The 26,635-nt window shown below is 40.0% G+C and overlaps 1 protein-coding gene across 4 annotated transcripts; it reads right to left on the reverse strand.

Annotated features, from left to right (window-relative positions):
• Window positions 1–1,279: 1,279 nt before the first annotated feature.
• cpeb2 (cytoplasmic polyadenylation element binding protein 2) lies at window positions 1,280–26,042 on the reverse strand. Of its 4 annotated transcripts, XM_053482623.1 has the most exons (11): window positions 25,077–26,042; window positions 20,487–20,750; window positions 15,373–15,463; window positions 13,964–14,014; window positions 8,656–8,679; window positions 8,197–8,367; window positions 7,402–7,491; window positions 6,285–6,403; window positions 3,682–3,796; window positions 3,171–3,352; window positions 1,280–2,985 (listed from the first exon to the last, which is right to left on the reverse strand). In XM_053482623.1, the coding sequence occupies exons 1-11, from the start codon at window positions 26,040–26,042 to the stop codon at window positions 2,758–2,760; spliced, it is 2,301 nt and encodes a 766-aa protein (XP_053338598.1). In that variant the 3' UTR covers window positions 1,280–2,757. The 4 variants fall into 4 exon arrangements, with proteins under 4 accessions (XP_053338598.1, XP_053338600.1, XP_053338599.1 ...); XM_053482625.1 differs by lacking the exon at window positions 13,964–14,014; XM_053482624.1 differs by lacking the exon at window positions 8,656–8,679.
• Window positions 26,043–26,635: the final 593 nt, after the last annotated feature.

Below are 26,635 nucleotides of genomic sequence, written 5' to 3' on the forward strand. Positions count from 1 at the left end.
CGTAGAACTAGCATTTTGGATAACTTAGCTAATCTCTGTGGTAAAAACCGTCAGCTAGCTAATCAATATGCTAGTTATAATTTTTCTAGTAATTTTTCCTTTTGACTCAACATTCAGTGAGTCAGGTTTACTGCTCTGACGAACAAGCTGTCCTGAAGATCTTATGTTAGCATGTTAACATGTTAGCATGAATTCTGGTTAAAAAAAGTCTAGCATTTTACAGGCAGGAGGGTTTTTTTTTCTGTGGTTAAAAAGTTTAGCTAGCTGCTGAATATGCTAGTTTGTTTATCCTTCTAAAAGATTGTTATTTTTTTTGAGTCAGAATTTTTGTCGAATAAATTTTTATAAAAAAGCCCTATTCTGCAAACTCATCTGCGTGTTACTTTACATCAGCTAGCAACAGGCGACCTGCATGAGAAGCAGGTATTTTTGAGAGTAGAGATATCGTAACGTTCCACTATCTACATTATTTCTAAACTAAAAACTGACTACACTCACAGACAAGACGTACAAGAGCACTAGACGGCACACTGCTTCTTCACTAAATGATGCTAACCGAAAAGCTAACAATGCTATCATCGTAAAAAAAAAAAAAAAAAAATTAAATACCATATTGAAGCATGCAAAGGTTTTTAGTCAGCATTTTTAGCGTAATATTCCTTAACGCTTATCGTGTACTTTGAGAGCCTTTAAAATCTCTCATGCTTTGTAGTGTCCGTGATAAATAAAATTAATCTAATGCATGTGGAAACTGGTCTAAACCCTAACGCATGCAAATAATGCACACACACACGCACTCACACACACACACATACCCACACACACATGCATGCATGTACAGTTTCACATTCCATTCCTCCACGCCCCTGTGAGAGCACACGCTGCATTTTGATTGTTATTGTTAACAATTTCGGTTAAAAATGCCGTCTACGTCTAGTTATTGGTTATAGCAGCAAAGCGTAGCCCACAAAACCAGATTAGTCTTCTTGCAGGTCATCATATCAATATTTGAGCATTTTTAACAAGTTTGCAGTTTGAAGAAAAATAAAAAATATGCAATTTTCTGTTCATCCTAAATGAAGTCAATCAGCCAAGGCACGTTTGGTGTCGAACTGAAACCAGCGTAAAACGCTTATGTTGATACTTCATACTGTGAAACAGTGACACATTTAGGCTCCTGGGTGGCACAATGGTAACGCGTTCACCACTTTTATGTCAGATATTGCGAGTTCAGTTCCAGGGTGATGCTACAGATTGGCCATGTTCTCTGTTTTCAATCATAGCTGTATGGCCAATCATAGGTGTGTGTGAGGTCACGCAGGTGGAAGAGATGGATAGCACTTTCGTCCGAGTATGAAATGATGTGGTCCAATATTGACAGGGGACGCAGACGCCAATTTGGTATCCAAATCTAATAGAAAACAATATTCTTTCTGTTTATTTATATGTAATATGAAAACACATACTAATTTGTTTCCACAACATTATGCGTAAATATAAATTGACAAATTGTACGAAGGGGCCTTATTTTTACATATAAAGTAAAACACTGTACTATAGAAGGCGGAGTCAAGTGATAGCAAATAGTGTTGTCCAAGATGGTGAACGGTGCTCTGCCAAATTACACTGACTTGTCAAAAAATGCTCCTGTCGCAAGTGGGTCTATCTATTCGCATTATCCTGTTAAAAAATGCTAAATACTAAAGGAGTAAATGTCTTATGCCAGTAAATAAAGTATGTTTGATGTTTTATTAGAGCATATATTAGCATATATTTATTGTAGAGTTTTGGACATAGTAGCATATTCTGATAGACAAATATCCCCATCAAATAATGCTTCCAGGACATAATCAACTAAATGAATTCAACAGTTTCCAAACTTGTTGGAGTTTGCACATTCAGAAACGTTAAGTAGCAAAAAATGATAGGTAGCACGGACTGGCAGAACACCGGCATTACGCTACAGAAGTTTTGTTTTTATTTATAGAGCTATTTAAGGGAACTCTTTTTTACTGTCGTTATCCGTGAAAAAGCTCCCTCAGACATTTCGGCCTCGACTGATCGACTTCATTTGAAGTAAACTACAAAGTGTGTAAATTAGATTTCCTGAAACCATTCCAGAAGTAAATAAAAGCGAGAATATTGTTTTCTTTCGCTACCTTTGGTAAAGCCCTTGGCAGGCATCGATTTCAGCAGGGGAGCTTACAGTTCAACACGGGGTTCTCCGATTTCCCCACTGGATTACACTGCGGCTCCCCAGGATCATCATCATCATCATCATCATCAAGTGTTTATCCAGAAACAATTGCGCACTTTGCCCACGAGGGAAGGGGGGAGTTTAGCAGCAGACAGACAGACGGACAGACAGACAACTGCCCTCTCATGCGAAAGACATTCTCGTATCTACTCGTTAAATCTGACATATAAAAATAATTTGAAAAAAAAAAACAAAAAACATCAACTACAAATCTCGTTTCTGATCTGAATCTTGGTTAAAAAACAAAAAACAACACCACCACCAAAGTACCACAAAAGCCTGAGATGTAGGGACTGGGGTGATAGGGGTGGGAGAGTGGTTGGGAGCAAAAGTGTGTGATTTGGTGAAAAAAATATATTATAAATAATGAGGCATGTAGTGTTTCCGGCTGCTACAAAAGATAAAGATAAATATATTCATAGATTTCTATATGTATACTGTATACTGTTAGGTGCTCTATACTGATAGCTCGGTCTTCAGGCGCGCTTCCTTGTAGCTCGTTAGTTCCAGCGGAAGTGAATCTGGCGCGGCCGGTCAGCTCCCTCTTTGACCAGCGGCTTGTGGAACTCTCGGCCAGCCCGTGAGTGGATGTTCGCCCAGCAGAACTCGCAGTAGTACTGCAGACATGTGACGTTGGCGCAGAAGAAGGGTGCGAACTTGCCTCCGCAGCGCGCCCCCTGACACTCGTCACACAGCTGATCGTCCAGAACGTACGGCTTCACCTCCACCTGCACGAGAAACACTTCCACTTAGATTATCTGTTTTTGAATAGCCATGCTTACTGGTTAACTTTACAGCTCGGTACAAAGTGTAAGAAATAACACACTTCAGGGCCTGTGCTGTTAAAGATATATAATCAACCGAAGTGGAGTGGAATAACGCATAGAGGATAAGCTCTGGTTGGCTCTCTTACCCGTTTGTCGATGTCTCCGTGCTGCAGCTGGACGAAGCGGGCGCTGATGGCTGCAATGTAGCTCTGCTGATTGGAGAAAGCCACACGGCCTGCACCTTTTGGGTACTTTAGCTCAGGGTCGGTGTCGATTCCAGCGTAACACACACCACCGTACAGACGGTCCATGATCATAGCCAGCTCAACTGTGCAATAAAACAATTTTTAAATTTTTTACATTTTATTTAACATGGTGTTGCATGACTGATGCTCCACAAGGGGGAGCAATCACTCCAAAAATACACCGGATACTTCGAATTGAAGTTACAGTAATGTAATGTACAATATACCTTTATTAAGTTGTAATACTATAAAATGATTCACATATTTACAAGAAAACAGGAGCGTAGGCTAACAAACACTTTGAGACTATTGTAGTTTAAATATAAGCCGATATTTATTGTTGATTTTCTTGTTGAGGTGTATGTCTTGCACGTTTACACCAGCCATACATCACCGAAAAGGAAAATGTTACCTGCTCTCAGAGGACGGGGAACTCCGCCTACAAAGATGGTCTTGCGTGGGTCGAGAGGCTGCGAGCCATCCATCACGAAATCACTGTCGCTCAGGTTCCACGGGCGGATCTGAACCTGCAAACGTCAGACCACAATAAGTTAACCAGGACAAATTCGATTCTAAAGTGAGAGTATTTTCAATTGTTGAACACACTCACAGTCAATAAAAGACTAATCATCAGTAATAACTGAATAAGCACATTTTTTATAACTGCACAATCCTAGGAAATAAGTTATGTAAGACAAATTTATGAAATAAAATAAAAATGCAATCCATGCAGATCTCTCCCCATGGTTCAGCACACATGTGAACCGTGGATTTTAACCATCACTACTGTGCCGCCGTATGCCATACAGTAGTAGGTTGCTCAAATGACATTTTTTGCTCGCTCAAACTCTCACGTGCGCTCTCCTTGTGATCTGTCAACCAATGACCTGAACATTTTTGCCAATTTTAAAGGAATTCCCTCAAGGCACTCCTGCGATATTGCGTCCACCAGAATGGGACAGACTGATTGGGAGGGTCTAGAGGTCACATTGACCTTGACCTTTGAGCACCAAAATGTAATCAGTTCATCCTTGAGTCTATGTAGACATTTGTGCCAATTTTAACGAAATTCCCTTAAGGCATTCCTGAGATATTGCGGTCAAAATAATGGGATGGGCGCAAGGTCAAAGCAACCTTGACCTTTGACGCTTGACCCACAAAATTGAATCAGTTCATCCTTCAGGCTAAGTAGACATTTGCAACAATTTTAAATAAATTCCCTTAAGGCTTTGCTGAGATGTTGCGTTCATAAGAATGACTGGGCAGTGCTGAACTTCGATTATAAGATGATTAAATAAATAAATAAATAAATTTTAAAAATCTGACCTATAACTCATACTATAGCTCAACTGTTTCTGCACATACACTTTGTCCCTAAAATTACACTAATATTTATTACCATTCATAAACACATTTTGAACCTCGGATTACGAGTAACGCGATTTGCGAGTGTTCCGCAAGACGACCAAAGATTTTTAATAAACTGTGACTTGAAAAACGAGCAAGTCTTGGTTTACGAGTACCGAGTATCATGTATCACGCATGCGCTTCTTGTTTTGACACCGAGCGTCACATGATCACAACTGAGCCAACGTTTTTTGTCTCTCTCGCGCTGCGGAATTGTGGGTAATCGTCGTCTGATTCCTTCTCTCCTTAGCTTCACACACATACACACACACACACAAAGCCTGCGCACATAACTTATCTGTGGGTATTTATTTAAACTTTTTTTAAGGTAAAGTGCAGGTTAATTTGTTATATTTTTACTTAAGATTTTGTATTAGTTATTTTTATCTATTTAATTTTTTGGGCTGTGGAGCGAATAATTTGTGTTTCCATTATTTCCAATGGGAAAATTCGCTTTGGTGTTTTGAAATATGAGCCCGCTTCTGGAACGAATTATGCTCGTAATCCAAGGTTCCACTGTTATTGATTGTAAAACTAACCAAGTTAAAGAAAAACATCCAATCTGGCAACACTATTCGCTCACAAGGTAACAAGGCTAACAAGGTCAATTCCTGTTTCTTTTATTTCCTAAACACCTGCTCCTTTTCAAAATTTTGAACTGCACCTGCGCCCTCTTGTGGTGTTAAAGTTATCACATTTTTAAAGTTCTTTCTTAATGTCAAAAGTGCCAAAACAAATCCTCTTTCATATCCTGCATCTTTAGTAAATAACTTTTTTTTATATATATTTCTGCTTTTGCTTTTATACTTTGGAAAACTTTAGATGTTTTAGTGGTGACTTGTACATTTGCATTTCAATTTATTTTAAATACGTTTATGTAATTTTTTTTTATTTTGGTCAATTTTTTTTCATTTTTATATTTTTTCTGAAACTATACAGCAATTCTCTGATCTGCTCAATTTCTTACAGCTAATTTTATTATTATTTTAGCACTATATTAGATCTATCTATTTATTGTTTAAGTATTTCTATTATATCTTTTTTAACTATATACTTCCTCTTTATGATCTTATGCTGCTTGTGCATCTACATTTTTTCCCTTCATAAAACACTTTGAGCTGTAATGCTACACAAACTGTCGAAAGTGCCTTATAATTTTTTTGTAGCCGTTGCTGTTATTATTATTATTATTATTAATATCTAACTACATCATTGTTCTTTTCCCCTCGGCTCCTATAATTTCCTGGTTGCTTAGCAACAGTGTTCTAGTGACTTTAACCTCCTAAATAGAGAGCATTGTTCCATATGAAAAGCACAAACTGAATTAAAATCCCTTTTAAAACATGCGCACTTATGTGGTGTCTGCATGCAATGAGATTTCCCCAGATCCTTATTAGATACTACAGCTATATCTATTTGACATAACTGCTCCTTTATGTGGCCCTTTTCCTTTTCCTACACTGGCATGTTGATTAGTTCATGGTGGTGATTTATACGACACTGTTGGGATTAGTGGTTTATACTGTAGAAGCGATGCTGATCGCCAGAGATACGTTTAGGTTACTGTTTCTCACTGATTGTTTGATAAAATCAGACATTAAGACTCACAGGCTTGTCTTTGATGGTGGGGCTGGAGACGCACAGGTAGAGCTTGCCGTCCTCTTCCAGACAGGCTTCGATCAGCGCCTGCACCGAGCTCTCTTCTTGGAAAAGCAGGAAGGCGTATCCTTGGAGAGATAACAGAAATAGCAACACTCTCTCAGCAGCTGTGAACACAGTGCAGACCGACGTGTGTACGAAAGCGGAGGCTGAAGATATATGAAGTATTCAAAAGTACTGGAACGGGGTACTGAAAACACCGTTCCAGTACTTTTGAATACTTCAAGTTTTTTTTGTTTGTTTGTTTTTAATATTTATTTTTTGGTTTGAGATCTAAAGATAAATATGAATTCCAAAACTGCAGAATCCCACATTTTCATGGCTGATATTAACAATGTTAAACACGTGCACATTTTGTTTTTCAAGTGACTAAAAATATTGGAACACATGACTAGTACGTATTTCTTGTTGTCCAGGTGTGTGTTGCTAGATTGATTGTTTAAACTATTAAAATCTTTGTGAATATCTACACAGTTTAAGACCTGAATTTAGATTTTAGTGCAAAAATTCCTGGTAATTAAAAATTATTCATAAATGAACAGCAGCGCTTTTTATTTTTATCCATTCATAATTACAGTGAATGCTGCGGAACGTCCACCGGGCCAATTACTTCCTGTAGTTACTGACATGTTGCAGCAGCTATAATCAGTCATTTCCTCAACAGCCTTCCTTTATTATCTCTCATAAAATGAATATGACAAAAAAAAAAAAAAAAAGCAATGGCATAGACTTCTCTGCTCGTAAAATCACAGCTTTAACAAATCCCTGACACTGGAGACTCCTTCCAAACTCTCCTTAAACAAAAGTCACAGAAACGATATCAACCTGTGATTTACCTCGTAGCCAGAAATATTATCTGACAAAGCGGATTAGAGATTGTTTATACTATCTGTAGACTTTAGGGATCGGCAGTAGGAAGAAAAAATTAAAACGTAAACATATGTACATAGGAATTAAACGATTTTCTTTCGTTTTTTTATTTCTTCTCTATAATTGTTTCTCTGTAAATTTCAACAGCACAATAATTTTTATTCTAAATATATGTTTTAAATATATTTTTAATTACCTTTTGGAGGAAAGTAGGATTTGCTCTCCGCCTTGTGCGGCCAGTCGACCACCAGGTGACCAAAGCGCCGGAAACTGGATGTGATCTCGTCTGCATGTGTGGGGGGTTACAGACAGGCAAGAAAACCATGTGAGATTAAAAAAAAAAACACATAAAGGGAATAAGTTGTGATGGAAAAAATGGATATACAGTGCTTTAAGGAAGTGTTTGCCCCTTCCTGGGTTAATTATTTATTTATTTTTGCATAATTGGGACACTTAAATAATAACCTGAGTAAACACAGAATGCAGTTTTTGAATAATGATTTCATCAGAAACACACCAGCAAGTCCACTTTTGAATGACTAGTGGCCTAGTCAAAGTCTGGACTTAAATGCGTTTGAGATCCTTAAACATGCTGTTCATTCTCGAAAAAACCCTCCAGTGTGTCCGAAATTAAAACAATTCTGCAGGGAAGAGCGGGCCAGAATTCCTCCACATTGATGTGAAAGACTTATTTCCAGTTATCGCAAAGGCAACAACCAGTTAATAAGTTTAGGGAGCAATTACTTTTTCACATAGGGCCTGGTAGGTTTGGACAGCTTTTTTCTTTTTTTCAATTAATGAATTAAACCATCATTTAAAAACTGCATTTTGTGTTTACTCTGGTTATCTACAGTATGTGTGACAAACATGCAAAAAAACTGAAAAAATCAGGAAGGGGGCAAATACTTTTCTATACACTGTTAATGTATAGAACAAACTTGTAATGACTCAAATGACGACAAAACTACAATCGTTCATTTCGGCGAATCACCTTCGTCTATATCGGGGGGCAGGCCGCCCACAAACACTTTCCGTGAGAACCTCTCGATGCGCTCGCCGTTCTGATGCGGATAACCGGAAGATCCCAGAACCCCGGGTACGCCCTGGTTACCGTGTCCGTCGTCAAGGAGACCGTCGTCTATCGGGAAGAGGGAGGAACGTCCTATAGAAAAGATCAAATGAGGGAACAGGAATTATTTCTTCATCGCTCATCTTTTACGCCAGTAATAGATACGTGCTCAGACATCAAAAAGATCTAAACGTGATGTCACGTGATCAAAAAGATAACACAAACAAGTTTGGCTGAAATCCTTCTAACCACCGAAACTCCCGTGGTGTAGTTAAAGCACGTTTAAACGTGACCTTTAGTAAATCCAGCACTAACGCTGATGTGACAAAAACACAAAAGTCAGACATGGGAGAGCTGCGCGGTGCAGGGAGTGGCGTTTACCTCGTCGTCTGCCGTAACTCCTCGCTGCATGTGAACAGAAAAGAGGATAAAAAGCTGTGATATGAGTGAAGTTGTAAAGGCAGGTTAAAGACAGGCTGTAATTCATATTAAAGGTTATGTCATCACCATGATTTAGGAATACAACATCGTCAGGCATGATAAAACAGGAAAAATAATGCACGACACGGTTGTATGAAGCACACTAAATTTCCTATTAATTCGTTAATGAAGGTCACACCTTGTGCTTCGTATTTGTTTAAGGTTATAGTTGAAACGATCATGTCATGAAACGATCACGAACAAAGCTCCTGCTATCTCTTAAATAACAGCAGCTATGCGATTAATAGTCATTTGAACTCCAGTCTCTTGTTACGTCATTAAGAAAAAATGCAGCCCGGCGTGTTTATGAAGACTGGAGACTGTTGCAAAACCCTGAACTTGGAACACGTCCTCCGTATGCGTTCAACACAGACGCCTTTACAGGGTAAACGCATGAAGATAACCCTCATGTAACCCGAATTTAAATCACAGTCTGCAGTAATGTCTGAGCCGCTGCTATACAACATGTTCTGACCATCTGTGCCTTGAAGGTTGTGGGTTCAAATCCCTTCACCCACAAAGAGCGATGGAGAGCGTCTGACTGCTGATGCTGGATCAGACTGAATCGCTTCACTTGAAAGTTCCTCGGACAATCCAAATCCAAATGGATAAATACGTTATTAACCGTTCAGTCTGTAGTGTGTGCTGGGGGGAGGGGGTATATATTTACGCTCATTTTATGCCCGATGGCTGCGACGTCTAATGTTTATGGAAAGAAATTTTATGTATATTTTATTACAAAGTAAAAAGATTATTTGTCCATGTATTGTCCAGTATTATACTGTATAAATATATGAATTACCAAATAAATAAATTAAAAAAAATAACAAGAAGTTAGCTTTACTTTGTGGTTGCATTGTTTATTTTATGAATTTTAAAATTTTATTTGAATCCTATTGTTTTCCTACTTAACTGTAAGTGTATAAAAATTAACCCATAAATAAGGTTTCCTATTATTATTTTATAATCATTATTAATAACTCTGGCTTCGCCGGGTTGCCCCTTGTTGGGCCCTCGAGCGAGGCCCTTGATGCTGTATAATGGCCGACCCTGCGCTAATAACAACGAAGCAGGGATACGCGAAGAATAAAGAATTCCTCTAATAATGTATATGTGACGAATAAAGCCTGAACTTACTATTTGAACTGATAAGCGTGATGTTCAAGTGGACTTTTAGGGCTTGCTTAGGGTTACTCAAAGACATCCCGTCTCTTTCTCTCAGTCTCCAGTCAGTCATGTGAGCCGACATCACACAGCCAGTCACATGACCCCGACCGAGCCCTGGTGACTCATGTGACCTCCTCGGTCATGTGTCGGACTGACTAACGTTAAAAGTGGAAACCCCTCTCAGAACCACATTATGTCTGATGTCTCTGCATTAACCCGCTAACGCTCGTGATTCATTAAAAATCGCGTTAAAACGGTTGAATGCAAATCTAAATGTAATGCGTATCCCAATTCCTCGTACTAGAACCGGAGAACAGTTTTGGATGATTAGAATAAACCAGGTCTGGGGTTCTCGAACTGTTCTGTGACCTGCTTCCGTTTGCGCGTCTTCAACTTCGTGTTCTCGATTTTATCAAATCACGTGCGTCTTGGGGAACTCACACTGAGGAAGTACAGCGCAACTAGCGTGCCATACGCGCTACGATCGTCAGTGAGCCCTTGGGTACAACCACAAACGTCATGGATGAAAATGAAGAAGTCAATGTGTGAATATTTAAAAAAATAGATATTAAAAAAACATATCTCTTGACAACCTTAACTATTAAAATAATTACGACTGAACTGTGAGTCAAGGGCTAATCTGTTGCTTGTTGCTGTTTTTGCTCTATGTTTTTGTGAGAAGTCAGAGGTTGCGTGTCGCTCTGACGTCACACGGTGCAGTGCAGTTTCTCTAAAAGAAAAGAAAAATTTTGGCACAATCTGATATTTAAATAATGTTTTTTTTTTGCTTATATAAATATCACATCATGCATTTATTATAAAAAAATATTTTTTGCTTCGAAAGGAAAAAAGAACAAAACACACACACACTCATACTGTACGATCTCCATTAGAAAAGAAAGCGAGCAGCTGCGGCTGACGTGAAACACGATGGAGTAAAGCGCTAAAAATACAGACTGGATCCAGAGACTGGACAGCGTAAAGCGAGTCGGTCTCAGCTGAAGCAGACGTTCTGCTTCGAGTTCCAGTGCTGCTATAAATGGACAAGGATTGTTTGGCCGAGCGCCGTCTCGGACGAGAAAGCCGATTGGCCAGAACAGGATTTCCTTAACTGGTCACATGAAAATATGCGAGTTCTTTAGATTCTCCTTTTTTTTTTTTTTTTTTTTGCTTGGAAGACAGAACACTTGATCTCTGGAATGTTCGGCCTGTCTTTAATCCGAGGACTGGGATGGTGCCATCGACAAAAATTGCCAGGAGACGTAGCTGAAAAACATCTCTCATCTCTGACCGTGTTGCTGATGCTCCTGCTGCTGAGCGTACTGATTTATCTATTTTAAATAAAAAGCACTGAAGGATATACGAGCCACACGAACAGGGAGATCTGATCCAGGAGAAGTGCTGTTACTGCCAAGATGTCTGCCAGCGCATCGGTTTAATTACGTCGGGTTTCTTCTGACTTTAGAGGGACGACACGGGATCCACAGCGTCGGAGTCTTTACCATAATGCAATTATTTTCTCTGGGAAATTCGATTGTAATATCTTTCTCTCTCAGACACTGCGTAATATGAAGATGCCCAAGATCAACATAATGGATGGTGCAAGGCTTTCCAGACAAACCCCCCTCCATCCACCCGCCATTCAACCTTTGACCTTTCGATAGTCCTCTCCACAGGCCCCAGGTGGCTGCACGTGATAAGGCCATGCTATAAAAAGCGTCTGCTTAAAATGCGCCCCCCGCTGCGACCCTTACAAAATGACTAAAGGTGCTTGGTGAACTAAATAAACAAATATGGCCTGAAATACGAGGGGCGTTCAAGTCAAACCGGGACGTGTGATGAGATTTCTAGTGTATGACTGTATGCAACAGTCGTTCCTGTACAGTTTTGACCTCGCTCCAGGCTATTTCCACATGTTTGGGTCATTTAAGGAGCTCCTGGGAGGCCAGTGTAAAGCTCCAGACATGAACCAGACAGTCAGATCATGGCGCTGGCGTACTGATGGTGTCCAAGCATTAGTGAAACACTGTGATAAGTGCATTGGTTTATCAGGGGATTATATAGAGAAATCGTTTTTCAGGGAGTTTTTCTAATCATAACTGTCTTCTGTTCTATTCTGCACAGGCAAAGGTCCCGGTTTGACTTGAACACCCTTTGTAAATAAATGTTTTTATTGAACTTCATTATAAATTCCCAGCAAATTCTAAATAAAAATCAGGCTGAAAAACATACAGTATAAAAGACGGCTATGTTCGCTGAATAGACCGATGGTAGAACTATTTGGGCGTGGCCTAATATTCTCATGGGTTGACTTTTGTTTGACATTGCTCAGTTTAAGGCAACTAGCCTGCGACGTCACACGAACAAAACAAAATTAAAATGTTGTTGGGTTTGTTTTCGCTCGCCAGTTTGCTTTCGTTTGCGCGTTTACTGTACATTCACTCGCTCATTTTTTTCACTGGTTAAAACATTTGTCCGCTTGTTCACCTTTGTTCTTTTGTTCGCTTGGCTTTCGCGTGCCTTTACTTCTTTTGCTTTCGTTAGCTGGTTAACTTTTGTTCGCTGGTTAACTCTTGACCACATGGCTGATCGATGATTTTCTCTCTCACCCTCTGGTTCAGTTACAAGTCACCCCTAGCCTGTTCGCTTTTCTTTCTTTCGCTGGTTTGCTTTCATGCACAGCTCTGGTTTTGTTTGCTGGATAACTCTCGTTTATTGGCTAGCTCTCTCTCATAAGGCTATTTTTACCTAAATGTTTTATCACTTACTCGCCATTTGCATCATTTATTAGTTTGTTTCTGCTCGATGCTTTAAACTGTTTTTTTTGTCTGCTCTTGTTTGTATTTTAAATTGTTTGTTTTTGCCAGCTGCTTGGATGTCTTTAATTATTTAGCCTTCATTCACTGCTTTGTTTTTCTCATTACTTGGTTTCCCTTGCGGGTTTTGGCGTTTGTTTGCTTTCAGTCGCTTTTATGTACTTTAACTAACTCGATTGCTTCCCTTTGTTGGTTTCAACTTGTTTGCTTGTTCAGGTTTCCTTCACCAGTGTGCTTTCGTCTGCTGGATAACTCTCGTTCATTGGTTAGCTCTCTCTTATACGGATACTTTTACGTCAATGTTTCGCTGTTTGTTTGCTTCTTTAGCTTTTCCCCACTGGGAAAGAGCTTTCGTTTGCTGGATAGCTCTCATAAATTTTATTTACTATTTTTCACTACTAACCAGTTTACTCACTTATTATCTCTTAGCTTTTTGCTTTTTGTTCACTGAATATTTTCCACTCAGCAGATAATTTTTCTTACACTAGTTTGCTTTCACTCACAGGTTTGCTTTCGCGTAGGTTTTTTTCCGCAGGTTAACTTTCGCTTGCAATTTTACGTTTCTTTTTCTACTTTAACAAAAAATGTTTCTACTCGTTTGTCTTTACTATATCGCTTGCTTTCACATTTCCTTCACCGGTCTATTTTCATGCTTTTCTCCTCTGGTTTGCTTTTTGTTTGCGGGTTAGCTTCGGTTCGCCGCTTAGCTCTCGCTTGCGTGGTAATGTTTCTGTCACTGGTATGTTTTCATTCTACAATCATTTTCTGTGCTTTTGCTTTCTGTAACCCGGATTATTTTCACTGAAGAAAAAGAAAATCTTTTCCTTTTGTCATATATTTAGAAAAGAATTGTAAATTATTATTCACTTATAATTATATAGTTATAATCTTAGTTTTCGTCTGAACTACTTTTACAGGAAACTGCTTACACATATAGAAGTCTCAACTTATTATTCAGCAGCTAATACAAGTTACACATTATAAGCTGATGTGAAAGTGATGTGGGTGCGAAGGTGTGGAACATATATCTGAACATTTCAGGAAGTATCATTGCATTTCATACATTTCCTGATGCTGATCATGTCATAGCGTTGTATCAGAGTACAGTACACGCTATTCAGTGTTCTAATGTAAACAGATACGGTGTAAATGCGCTGCTATTGGGTTACAGACGATGGGGTCAATAGGAAGGAGCACAGAGAGATGTGATTGGTTGATGTAATTACCATTGAGCATCAGCAGGCCATCGGCGCCAGGATATGGACATCCCATGCGGCCTGGACATCGGAGAGCGACCGAGACAGAGAGAGAGAGAGAGGGAGTGAAACGGAAAGCTGAGTGTCACACGGTTATCAGCTGCCATGACATTAGTGATGCTGTGATGATTATGTCTCGCATGATCGACAATTTTCTTTTTTTTTTTTTTTTAAAGCAGGCATTTTCAATATTCAAAACTCAGTTCTGGTTCAAGGTTTCTTGAAGAGAGAGTAGAATTAGAATTCCTTCTCACTGCTTGGATTGAAATCAACATCTGGTTGATTTCTGTAAAGCTGCTTCATGACGAGCTTTATCGGTAGAAGTGCTACACAAATACGACTAGGAAATGAGTATGAAGGAATTCTAAATGCACAATGAGTCAAGAAAGAGAAAGAAGCACCGTAACACCCTGCCACACCCAGACAACCTTAAACGTGCACACACACACACATACCACACACACACACATTAAAGTCTTCTAGCCAGAAGTTCCAGACAAATATTTAACATTGCACAGATGCCAGTGAAACCATTTATCATTATTTTTATTATTCATTTATTTATGACTAAGAATCGAGGTGGTCAGTGTGTGGGATTTTTAGCTCCTTTACTGTTTTTAGTGACTATGTTTCTAAGCATCCATTAATAACCGGACTGATTTAAAAGAAAATGAATGAGGTGTGTGTAATCTTTTTAATCATCGGTTAATTAGACAAAGAATCGCTTGCGTCACAGATTTAAATCTATTTTAAAGACTCATGAACATGAAAAGTCAAATTGGCACGAGACGCACTCGTCAATCGTAGGCGTCTGTCAGCTCATGTATGTGGAAGCGGGCGGATAGCACTTTACATACGCAGCGAGTTACGTAACATTAGAAAAACGCACTCGGAATGAAATCGTGAGTTTCTGAAAAGAAAATCGCACTTGGATGATGAAATTGTTAAACAACGATATACGCACTCCAGACACGAGCGTAACTATAAACTGAATTTAAAAGACAACACGTCTTACACATCTGATAGCTTTAATGTTTCATATCTTTCAATCGCATTTACAAGAGTTCAAGTCGGCGTTCGAGTCAAACTGGGACTTGTGATTAAATCTTGTGTATCACGTTCTTCGTCTCTTCCTCATGCTAACAATCCCAACAACCGCCATTAGATTTTGTGTGTTTTCAGTAACAAATTGCTGTTTTTCTTCTCTCTTAGTAATCAAACAAACGCTAAAGGGAAAGAAATAAACATTAGGCGTAGCCACATTTCTTTAATCCAGTTCCACATTTTGTAGTATCTTACATCATGGGTGTTTTTAATCATGGATGTTTGATCATAACAGAGTAGAAAGCAGGAAGCAGGAAGCAGGAAGTGAGTCTTACCTTTCAGAGGGTCCTGCTCGGCCCGGATGATGTCGATCAGAGAGCTCTCCAGCGAGTGCATGTTCAGACTGTCGTACATTCGGCTCCGATCCTGAGACGGACAAAACATATTCCAGGTTATACAACAGCGCTGTAGATTCATTTCATAACCCATCCTGTTCATAGAATTAACTTCTACTTTGGACGTCCCAGGACATAAATGTAACTTTAAACAAGAAAAAGGACAACGTATGTTTCTTTAATAGGCAGAATATTGTTAATAGTAACGTAGACAAATCGATGTGGGATAAAATAAATTTTGTACCCGTTAGTCCACTTTGAGCCTCAGGATTTTAATCGTATCCTAGTGCATGCTGGGAGATTCCTTCTGTGCTGGCTCATGTGAGCGGTGTGTTTATAACTAGCATTGAAGCGGAACCCTTTATTTCTGCAAAATGATATCCTGGAACGTTGACCTTTAGGAAACCCCATGGACAGTCAATAGGAGTATGTTTGTGTGTGTGTGTGTGTGTGTGTGCGCAGATAACATCTCTTTCTGCTTCGCCATAAATGTCAGAAGGCCATCCTGTGCCTCTGTCCTGAGTAAAAGCAATCCCGCAGAAGAGTGTGGACAGTCAGGGGAATGTTTACTGCACACACTGCCCTCAAAGAGAACATGACACACACACTCACACACACACACATACTGGGTGCTGATATCCTGCATTTAGAAACATATGCACGTGTCATGCATGACCGTAAATAACCAAGCACGTGGCCTGCTTCCTGCTGTAGCGTTTCCCGTGTCCCACTTTCCAGATTAAACCTAGCTCTGGATCATGTTATACTATCGACAAGCTTAACCACATCTCAAAAACATTTCCTGAAGATAGCACGGACGTTCTGATTCGCTCCTCTGTCATTGCATGGGAATCAGTGTAACCGTGGTGCGCGCGCATTTCTATTTTTAATAGTAAAAACATGTCGAAAGACTGGAGATAGTAAGAACAGATATGCAGAGGATCAATAACATGATGTCAGAATGTAATGACAGAATGAGACACAAAGACAAACTGGAGTCGCTGGAACTGGAAGTAGAACTGGAGGCTAAAAACTGGAAAAACTTACAACACATGACGCGGATGCATTTAGAGTCATTATCATGATTATATTCAAATGTTCCGCCGATAAGCAAAACGAAACAAAAACGCTAGCTAAGTAGGACAAAACACCCAACCTCAACAAAACTAACCTCATTCTAGCTTTAAATAATTGCTGGATAACATACCGCACATAATATATATACCTGCTATATCAGCTACACTTGTCGAAAAAAAAACTCAACTTAAAATTTTGTAATTATCCTAAAGGTTGCTTTTGATAGCTCAAGCAAGATCCGGAACAATGAATAAGCAACCGCTGTTACTTTCAAAGCTGTTGCAATGCATTGCCATTTTCATTTCCATTCTATTCAACAGCTTTAACGTTTATTGTCTCAAGCTGCTACATTTCTTATAAGTATTAAAACCTAATAAAAGTATCTAATAAAAACTGAAATGCTATGTAACTTGTCTTGTTGATTGTTTAAATGTCAAGACTGGTACAATGCGATACACTTTTTTAAAATTTATTCTCCAGGCCAGTAGGTGGCTGTATTGCACAAACTGGCCATGAACTAGAAAACAAAACAAAACAACAAGAAGAAATAAGCGATAATCTCGCTAAACAAGAGTATTTTGCACGTACATTGTGGTTCATATTTTCTGCTTTTGTGGTATATTGTTAAAAGAATTTGTCGGTTTTAGAACATTTACCATGCAAAAGATGACCGTACCTTAATGTAGAAATTGTGAATCGATCCTGAATCCAAAAATAACCCTTTGATTAAATTAACTGAACCGACCAACAATAGATCGATTAAACTGTATAATCGATTAGAACTGTAGTCACTTACTGCGTAGTGAGAAAAGGTTACGTTATTAGTTGTACATATTACAGAGAAGGCAAACACACAAACATACAAAAAAAAAGTTCTATATATAATTACAAATCACAAGAAGTTAAACGCATCAAACCAAGCCGAGGTTCAACCTGAGATTCAGCTCATAATGAACAAGTATAATTCATGGGATACTGAGAAATTCTGTCTCCCTGAAGGATGAACGAATTTACTAAAAAGAGCAAGACACGTGAGCTCCCTTAGCGTGAATAACGACGACTTTCTGCCGTTTTACCGCATGCTAACACTATAAACAATACTGTGGCACCTAATCATTATAAAGAATATTCTCTAACCTCATGGGGAACTACCACAGAGTTGGAGATATACCAGTATCCATATGGCGCACATGCACTAAAACCTAATCCTTAAGCTTCCCACAGGTCGCCTTGGCTGGTCCTCATTTTGTCGGCTTAGGTTTAATCTGCTCGAGCAATTGCAAAAAAAAAATCTGATGTTATCACTAGTGTTTTTTTTTCTTTCTTTGCCCAAAACAGTGCTAAGCATAAAATAACTGTTTTTAATTTTTTTACGCAAAATATCAGAAGTAGCTGCATGTTTACCTTAGCTAACTAACATTAATGTATCCAACATCATGTAGCTAGCAATGTTGTCGCGTTGTCGCTTTTGTTTGCAGATTTGCACGTGCACTTTAAGTTGTATAAAAACGTAAATAATTCACAATTAAGTTGTATAAAAACGTAGTTAACTTAAAATGTCAATCTGTCTTGTTCCAGCGAGCCGGCTAATTAGGTCTCAGAGTTACAGTAGCTAGTTAGTTTTCTGTTAATTTATCTTGTTAATTTATTTTGTCATGTCAATCTGTCTTGGCTCAGCTAGCCAGCTAATTAGGTTTCTTAGTTAGCTAGTTATTTTCTGTTAATTTATGTTGCCAATTTATGTTGTATAGTAGCACCTTGGTCCTGGAGGGAACGTTTTTTTCGTTTCACTGTATACTAAACTGTATATTGTTGAAATGACAATAAAAGCCTTGACCTGACTAGCCATAGCTAATTAATTTTACGTAATTAATTAAGACTAGTATAAACATTGGCAAGTAAGCTAATAAACCCAAAGTGATACAAGATCAATAAAAGAAAGGCTAGTGGAGAAATAATCAGCTCCGTTCTTGTTCAGAGCGTACGAGAGCCTTGCTTTCTGGTCTCTAGCACGCTGTTAAAACCTCCAACACATTCTGTGGTTTGCACATCCACTGCTGCATAGAAGGTGCTACCTAGCAACACTAAGTGTAGTGTTTAGCATCAGCACCAGCCGCCTAAAATAAAACGACGACAAGTACAAATGCGAAGAGAGAAGTGAGCAGTCTGAGCTTCGTGTTTTTATTACCGACAGCTTTAAAAGCCATCTGGAGTCTGTAAGCAGTTTAGCAGTTTAGTATCAAACGCTCCACACATTGTTGTTTCTATTTCACTCCAACCTTCTGCCCTTCCTTTCCAATTCTTGGCTGCGTCTGGGTCACTTTCCCTAACCATGACGCATGCAGGACAGTCCAGAAGAATGAGGCAGGAAGTAAGGAGACGCACGAGGAATGCGTGGAATTCCCAAGCGCAGGAAGGGCGCAAGATCGAGGAAGAGGAAAAAGTGACGAGGGACAGTTGAGACAAACCATGTGGGACTGGAGGTGAACACAAAGTAATGACATGGTGGTTATGATGCTTAGTGAAAGTACCAGTCGAAAAGACACAGCGTTAGAACTTTAGAAGCTTGAGACATTTGCATGATCAAAATGGAAGAAGAGAAAATAACACTGACACTGTATGTGTGACAGAAACCATTTTACACAAGCTTTTATCAAGTGATTGTTTTTGAGCACCTGCTACATTTTTTGTTCTTTGTGCAATTCTTCATGATTTTTGTGCAAACTATTTCGAAAAAAGAAAATAAATAAAGTCACTTGATCTGATAGGAATGACAAAATCGCTAACTGTAAAGCGAATATACCAACTTTTTCATTTCATTCTAACAGATAAAATATTTGCATAATATTATATGATATGAAATGATATAAAGATCAACAAATTGCTGTGGTATAAGAGGAAAAAGCTTTTGCTGGTAAAGGAATATAATCTATAACACAACAATTGTTGTTGTTGTTTTTTATTGGAGGGGGGGGTTATAGGGGGGCGTACTTGGGGGAGACTGGTATTCCTGTGCAAATAAGACAAAAATTTCAGCTGGGTCTGTCCTAGTCTGACATAAACTCCCTAATTTGGGGAAATTATGCTCTTTCTGAGATAAGTGCATTAGTGTAGGAGGGGATTATATAGAGAAATAAAGTGCATTTTTCTCAGAACTGTCCTCTGTTATTCTGTACAATCAAAAGTTCTCATATAATAACGTAGCATAATGAGACATTGTGTAATTTAGGAAGACGAATGTGGATTATCAGAATCACTTTGAACTTGAGTCGAATGAAGTGGTAAAATGTTGCTCCTCTTGTATAATCCTGCAGGGGTTTACTCAGCACACTGCCCCGTGTGGTAGGAGCAAATTCTTTGCTACAGTAGGTTTGTTCAGAATTGTAACAAAATCTGAAAAATCTGGATATTTATTTTAAATCATGCTACTTACATAGCGCTATACATTTAATTCAGTACCTACATATTGTGATTTATCCTGTGGGGGGGGTTCTTTATTCCCATCCCAACTTTATAAACAGTTTTCTCCCATAATTCCTTTAGGTTTTGGTCCATGTACAAAGAGAACATTTCTAAAAACCGGAAAGCTCATATTGATGATAAGATGTAGGAAGATCTGAGCTTCTGATACCTACCGCCCCATAATGCAATGCGGTATGATGTAATGCTCAGTGTGATTGTGTAAAACAGTAAAACAGGCCCTGTCAAGCCAGGCGACTGCATGAATACACACAAGTGAATCCAGGTGCTCAGGCACGGTTCATATGGAAATGAGGCGGCCTTATTCTCTACACGCACATACACAATGGTTAAGCTCTGAAAGATCCACTTACACACACACACACACACATTCTATCTCTCTCTCTATCTCTCTCTGTTCCCTATGAGTCAATAGTTTGCAGATTGATTCAATTCTAGAACGATTCCTGATGCAGCTTAATTCTATACATGAGACAGATCACACACTGGGTTTGTACCTGCAGAGGCAGCAGTGTGTTGCTGTTGTTGTCGGTGCGGAACACGTTGTCGTCACTCCAGGTCTTAGGGCCGAGCGAAACTCCAGAGCGTGGGAATTTGGGCGGGGCGATGACGCTCCCGCTGCTGAACGGCTTCTTCATGGGCGAGATCTGGCCGAGCGAGACGGGCACGGCCATACCGACGCCACGCCCTCGATGGTCCCTGCCCCAGGACACGCCCGCTGAGTTCCAGCCGCTGCCCCACAGGGACTGTTTCATCAGGGGCTACAAGGAGAGGGAGAAAGAGAGAGAGAGAGAGTTACTCCAAAAAGCTGAATGACACAAAGAAACACGCAGAGAATACACGGATAGAGAGTGAGAGAAAAGTCTAAAATCTGAAAATAAGAGAAAAAACAGTAAGCGTGAACAGGTAGATGATAAAAGGAAGCTATGAAATAAATGTGAAATGATAAAGAATACAGAGAAAGCTGTGGACAGAATGATAAACAAAGGTGAAGAATGGAGGAAGGGAGACAAGAACAGTAAAGGAAAAGAGTCATAAAGATCTGTATCAAGTCAACATGGGTGTGAATAATAGTGAGAGAGAGGGAGAGAGATGCCTGTGCAGAGAGGGTGTAAGAAGCTTTAAAGCTTTTCCTGACTTCATACCCTTGCATACGCGCACACGCACACACACACACACACACACACACACACACACACACACACACAGAGATTACAGACAAAACACAGACTTTAATCTGTGCACATATTTGCACTTCATATTACCAGGTATATTTCTGTGTGTTTGTGTGTGTGTGTGTGTGTGTGTGTGCGTGCGCGCGCATCAGTGTGTGCATTTTTTCCCACCTCTCCTGTGCGTATTCACCACACCCATCTATACAACCTACACTGCGTGTGTGTATAATTAGATATCAGGCTGTATTTGTGTGTGTGTTTGTGTGTGTGTGTGAGTGTGTGTGTGTGTGTGTGTGTGTGTGTGTGTGTGTGTGTGTGTGTGTATGTGCGTGCGCACACATGATGAGTGTTTTGGTGTGAATGACTGATAATGATGTCGCCGTCTAGACGTTGGGAACGAAAACATAAGCTGCCTCCAGCACTGCTGTGTTTCAGGAGTAAGCTCCATAATGTCTAGATTCTAAACACACACACACACACACACACACACACACACAGTGCCAACGCCTCAAAAAGGGCTAATACTCTTTAAATGTGTTTATTGTGTGCTAAACTAAAAAAAACATTCTCAAGGCTTAGGACAAAACTCAGCAACTTTGTTCATGTTTTAACTGTTAAATGTTCTCTGAAGCTAAATATCACGTAACTAATGTTCCAACAAAGGGCCTGTCTTAAAGCTAAATTGGATGGCTAAGTAGGTAGCAAGCTAATACCACAAACCAAGTTCATGGTAAAAGGTAGTTTATATGTCATTTTAATCTTTTGATAAAAATATGTAACATATAGGCACACTTTAGTCATTTTATTTACAAAAAAAATATAGATAACTGTTTACTTAAGCTAGCTAGAACTGGGACTAATCCATCAGCTAATGTGTGAGGCTAAATTAGCGGAAACTTACTAGCTAAACATTGATAAGTCTTAATTGATAAGAAACCAGTTTTGGTAAAAAAATAATAATAATATATTATAGTTTTTTTATTATTTAGTTAGCTGGTAATGTTTTGCTATTACAAATAAATAACTAGTTTTATAACAAGGAACTGGGAAATTTAGCTAATAAATAAACAACTAGCTAATGCCTCAAAAAAACAGTATTAATTAGTAATAATTACTGACTTTAATTTAAGTCTTTTACTCATTTACTGAAAATTATTTATACATATTTTGGTGATTTGGTTAATAATCATTGATGGATAACAAAGATATTAAAAATTAGTCTCACTTGTGTCTGTTTCTGATATTTAGTTTTGTTTAGTTTGTTGTATTAATATATATATATATATATATATATATATTTTTTTTTTTTAAAGCAAAACCTGAATTATTATTAATCAAATTATATTTATTAGAATTTAGAATATTACTCACTAGTATTTATGTAACATTTATTTTTCTCATCGAAGAAGGTTGTTTCAGTTTTCAATGAAAGAAACACTGCCAGAAATGTACAATATTATTATTGTACATAGCTAACTTACTGCAACTATGACTCGCCGTTGCTATAGCTTGAATAGATTACAGTACTAGCTAAAATAAACAGCTAGCTTGCCGGTTAGCCTTTATGATCTTATAGAATATTGATTATAGTACAAATTTTAAATAAGCAAAAAAGCACGGCCTGCATGGACTAAAACGAAAATAAAGAATAATGTATCAAAATATTTAAATTGAGTGCAGAATTTCTAATTAATTAAAATATGTAAGATGAACAAAAAGAAGTTCAAAAGTAAATAATGGTAAAAGGGTAGGTTTCGGTTAAACTAAACAAATTACATATGTTACAAACATAATTTTTTATCAATTTTTGTAAAATAGGCAGTATGTACTGTAAGCTTAAAGCTAGACAAGGCCAGAATAAGCATTCTGGACTTCGACCTGCACTCGACTAAATTATACACTGTATGTGTTTAAAGCCATTTTATCTAGTGAGGTGGCGTGTTCGTACCATGCACACCTCATTGTCAGCAAGCACTTAAAAAATGCAACACCTACAAAAAACTGCTTTTTGACAATGATAATGCAAGGATGTGGAACTTAATCCTAACCAATAATATGGTATCAGGTTTCCCCGCCCTAAGCTCAAACTCTAGGTTCATCACAATCTAATCCAATCCTGATGAATAAAACCAAAGCCCAGCCACCTATTAATATTATTTTCCACCCTTATATGCTGTTTTACACACATGTAACCAAAAAAAGTCATGTGACAGAAGCTAGATATGTCCTGATTTCCACCTGATGCCTTTAAACCTAACAAGCTTCTTTTAAAATAGCAAGCTTTAAAGCATGCATGTTCCCTTCTCCTGACAATTTCCTGTGAAAAGAAAATGGAAAATTACTAAGCATCCAAATATCCAGTGTAATTATGGAGTTGGACGCAGCTACACAAACACATCCTAGAGGGCTTTAAATAAATCATAATGTTTTGTTTAATTATATATAGTGAGGTTGCTATGGACAGGGAATCTATAGAATTAAAGTGCATATTACATCACGATAGATTGAATTTAATAAAAAATATTAACTTAAAAAATACATTACCTTATCCTATAAAAATATGTTTCCTAATAGCTATTTATAGCTATTTAATTTAATGCTAATTAGCATTATCATTACAAAACAATGTTACTAAGTAATTATTTATGAACTACAGTAAAACTGGACACATTTGGCGATATAAGGTATATTCTGAATGATAAACATTTGTGCACTGTACTATCTGATGCTATCTGCTATCCAGATACTCTGAGCCTGTCTGTTTGTTTTTTTCCCAATCACATTCGTGGCACACTTTATATCCAAATCTCTGATCATTTTAGAGTGGTCATATATATAATATCATCGTGGTTACACGATAATTATCATGGGATAATCCCATCGGCTGGGGTCAATAACAAAAGCCTTGTGATCTATTATTCAGTACTGATGCACAGATGAAGATGCTGATTAAATGAAAGGTTGCCAGCTTGGCGAGTTTCCAGCACAATTATCATTTCAACCCTCTGAACCAGCCTATGACTGCGCAATATGGACAAAATATTATAATTACGTTGGCACATATGGTGTAAACCAATTTTCTCACAGTTATACACACTCCATGTCAGGGTGTGGTCTTTTTTGCATTTTTTTTTCTCAGTTTTCCTTTACAGAAGGAGTGCCAGCTAAACTGTGCCAGCTGAATATGATGGTTTATCATTTCACCAGACGGACATGGACATCTATTCAGGCATTATGCACAATAGAACGCTCTTTGCGTTACTAATCACAGATGAGCGTTGTTCAGTAAATGCTCGTAAAACGAGGCCGAATTTAAATTAAGGTGCACAAAGGAATGTGAAACATGCTCGTGTGTGTGTATATAAAACATAAACTGCAATATATTTTTGTGCATATTGTGTAGCTCTGACACCTCATACACCAGTTCTTTGTGCGTTTATGGACTGCGGAGGCATGGTGGCTAGGAAATACATACGTGATGTATTATGTTGTGCCTTTTGCACTGTGTGATCACACCACACAAAGCTGATTTGCACACTGTGACTAAATGCATCGATATAACTCATCGTCTTTATCCTGTATTCAGTTGGAGCCTATCCCAGGAGACTTAGGGCATTGGGAAGAGCATTACCTGGATGGGATTCCAATCCATCGCAGGGCGCGCTCACACACACACACACTACAGGCACAGTGGGAGAAAACCGGAGTACCCGGGGGAAACCCAGCAAGCACACCTCCACCAGACATACAGACAGACCAGAGGTGGGGGAATCGAACCCGGACCCTGGAGGTGCCAGACGACTGCGCTAACCTCTACGCCATGCATCGATATCAATGACCTCATATTAATAATATCGCGATATAAGATTATAAACGATATACTGCGCATGCCTTGGACCCTCTGGGTGTCACCTGCTGCTGGTTGTAGCTGTTCCTCTGCTGCAGGAAGGCGCCGTGCTGCGGGCTGAGCGGGGAGCGGCGGCTGGGCGCGTGCTGCGGCGGTGCGCCGCCCATCTGCGGCGAGAACGGAGCGCCGAACCCGTGTCCGAAGCCCTGGAAGAACCCCGGGGACGGGATTCCCGGGTAGAATCCTCCTCCCCCTCCGCCTCCTCCGCCGTGCGGTTCGGTTCCAGGCATGACGCTGTTGGATCCCGGCGGCGGCGGCGGCGGTGGAGGAGGAGCAGGCGGCGGGGAGCTCGTGTGGACCGACCACGGCGCGCCACCGAACCCAGGCAGGGAGGGAGACGCAGCCGAGCTCTCGTGATGCTGGAGGCTCGTGAAGGGCGCCGCGAGGTGCGCGCTCCCGGGCTCCATGCGGATCTGGACTTTGTTCGGGCTCACGGGCGCCGCAGCATCGGTCAGAGCCTCGTCCGCGAGCTGAGCTCCGGGGCCGTCGGGGGCGCACTCCGAGTCCGCGCGCGGCTGAGGCTTCTCGCTCCGGTCTCTCTCAAGGTCACGCAGTGACGCGACAGCACTGAAGCGGCCCTGCCCGGCCTTGTAGTCGCTGAAATCCGTGCGAAGATGAGGAGGAGGATGATGATGGTGGTGATGATGATGGGAATGAGAATGAGGTCCGCTCCCGTTCTCGCCGCCGGTGGGTGGCGATCGCTCGGGGGCTGAGTTTCCGGTCCCGTCGTCGCTCAACTCGGTGGACGCGACCTGACGCCGCGAGGAGGCTGTCACCCCCGCGGGCACATCCTGCATGTTGTGCCGGGACGCTGCTGATGCACCGCTGCGGGGGAGAGCCGGTGGCGGGGAGGCTGCGGGGAGGAGCAGGAGGTCACCGGAGAGGCTCGAGTAGGACGGTCTGAACGCGCCGAACAGTGCGCTGCTGTCGAGACTCGCTGTCTGTAACAAGCCGAAGCTGTAATCACCCATTTATTAGCGTCAAAATACAGGAATAGACAGCCCTAGATATCCCGCGGCCCTTTTAAAGCTCTTTTTCCCCGTTTTCTTTTTTGCTAAGAACAAAAACGGGAGCGCGCAGCCAGTGACCTTTAACTTCTTATAGAGAAAGAGAGAGAAAGGAGGAGCTGGAGGGGGTCGGTCGCCAGGAAAATCGTCCTTACACGGTTACTACGATTAATCTGCGATTGTTTTATTATTATTATTGATATTATTATTGATATTATTATTATTATATTCGCAGACCGACCGTCCGACCGACTGCGCGCCCCCGCTTCTTCGGCGTTTCCCGGCCGCTCATCTGATCTGCTGCGGCAGGAGGATTAAAAACTCATCCGCTTGCGTCACAACCATAATTTATCCAAAGCCACGCCCACCTGCGCGTCGAGCTCGAGAGGCGCTTCGCCGCAGTGATGACGTCACCTCATGAATTATTCACCGGGTGCAGCAGCAGCAGAGGCAGCCGCGCGCAGGCTTTTTGCCCCCAGAGCTCGGGCTGTGTCCTAAACCGCATGCAAATCCACTCGAAGGTGGATTATAACAGGGTGCGAGCTGACCTCCAAATG

Source organism: Clarias gariepinus, chromosome 22 (assembly GCF_024256425.1).
Source record: "Clarias gariepinus isolate MV-2021 ecotype Netherlands chromosome 22, CGAR_prim_01v2, whole genome shotgun sequence".
Taxonomy (NCBI): Eukaryota; Metazoa; Chordata; class Actinopteri; order Siluriformes; family Clariidae; genus Clarias; species Clarias gariepinus.

What these genes read in the sequence shown, in the direction of transcription:
- cpeb2 (XM_053482623.1), bottom strand. Translation starts at nt 26,042, where the DNA reads ATGGGTGATTACAGCTTCGGCTTGTTACAGACAGCGAGTCTCGACAGC. An exon ending in ACAGCTACAACCAGCAGCAG is followed by an intron (nt 20,751 to 25,076) that starts GTGACACCCAGA and finishes CTCTCCTTGTAG; the next exon opens with CCCCTGATGAAACAGTCCCT. An exon ending in CGAGCAGGACCCTCTGAAAG is followed by an intron (nt 14,015 to 15,372) that starts GTAAGACTCACT and finishes TCCGATGTCCAG; the next exon opens with GCCGCATGGGATGTCCATAT.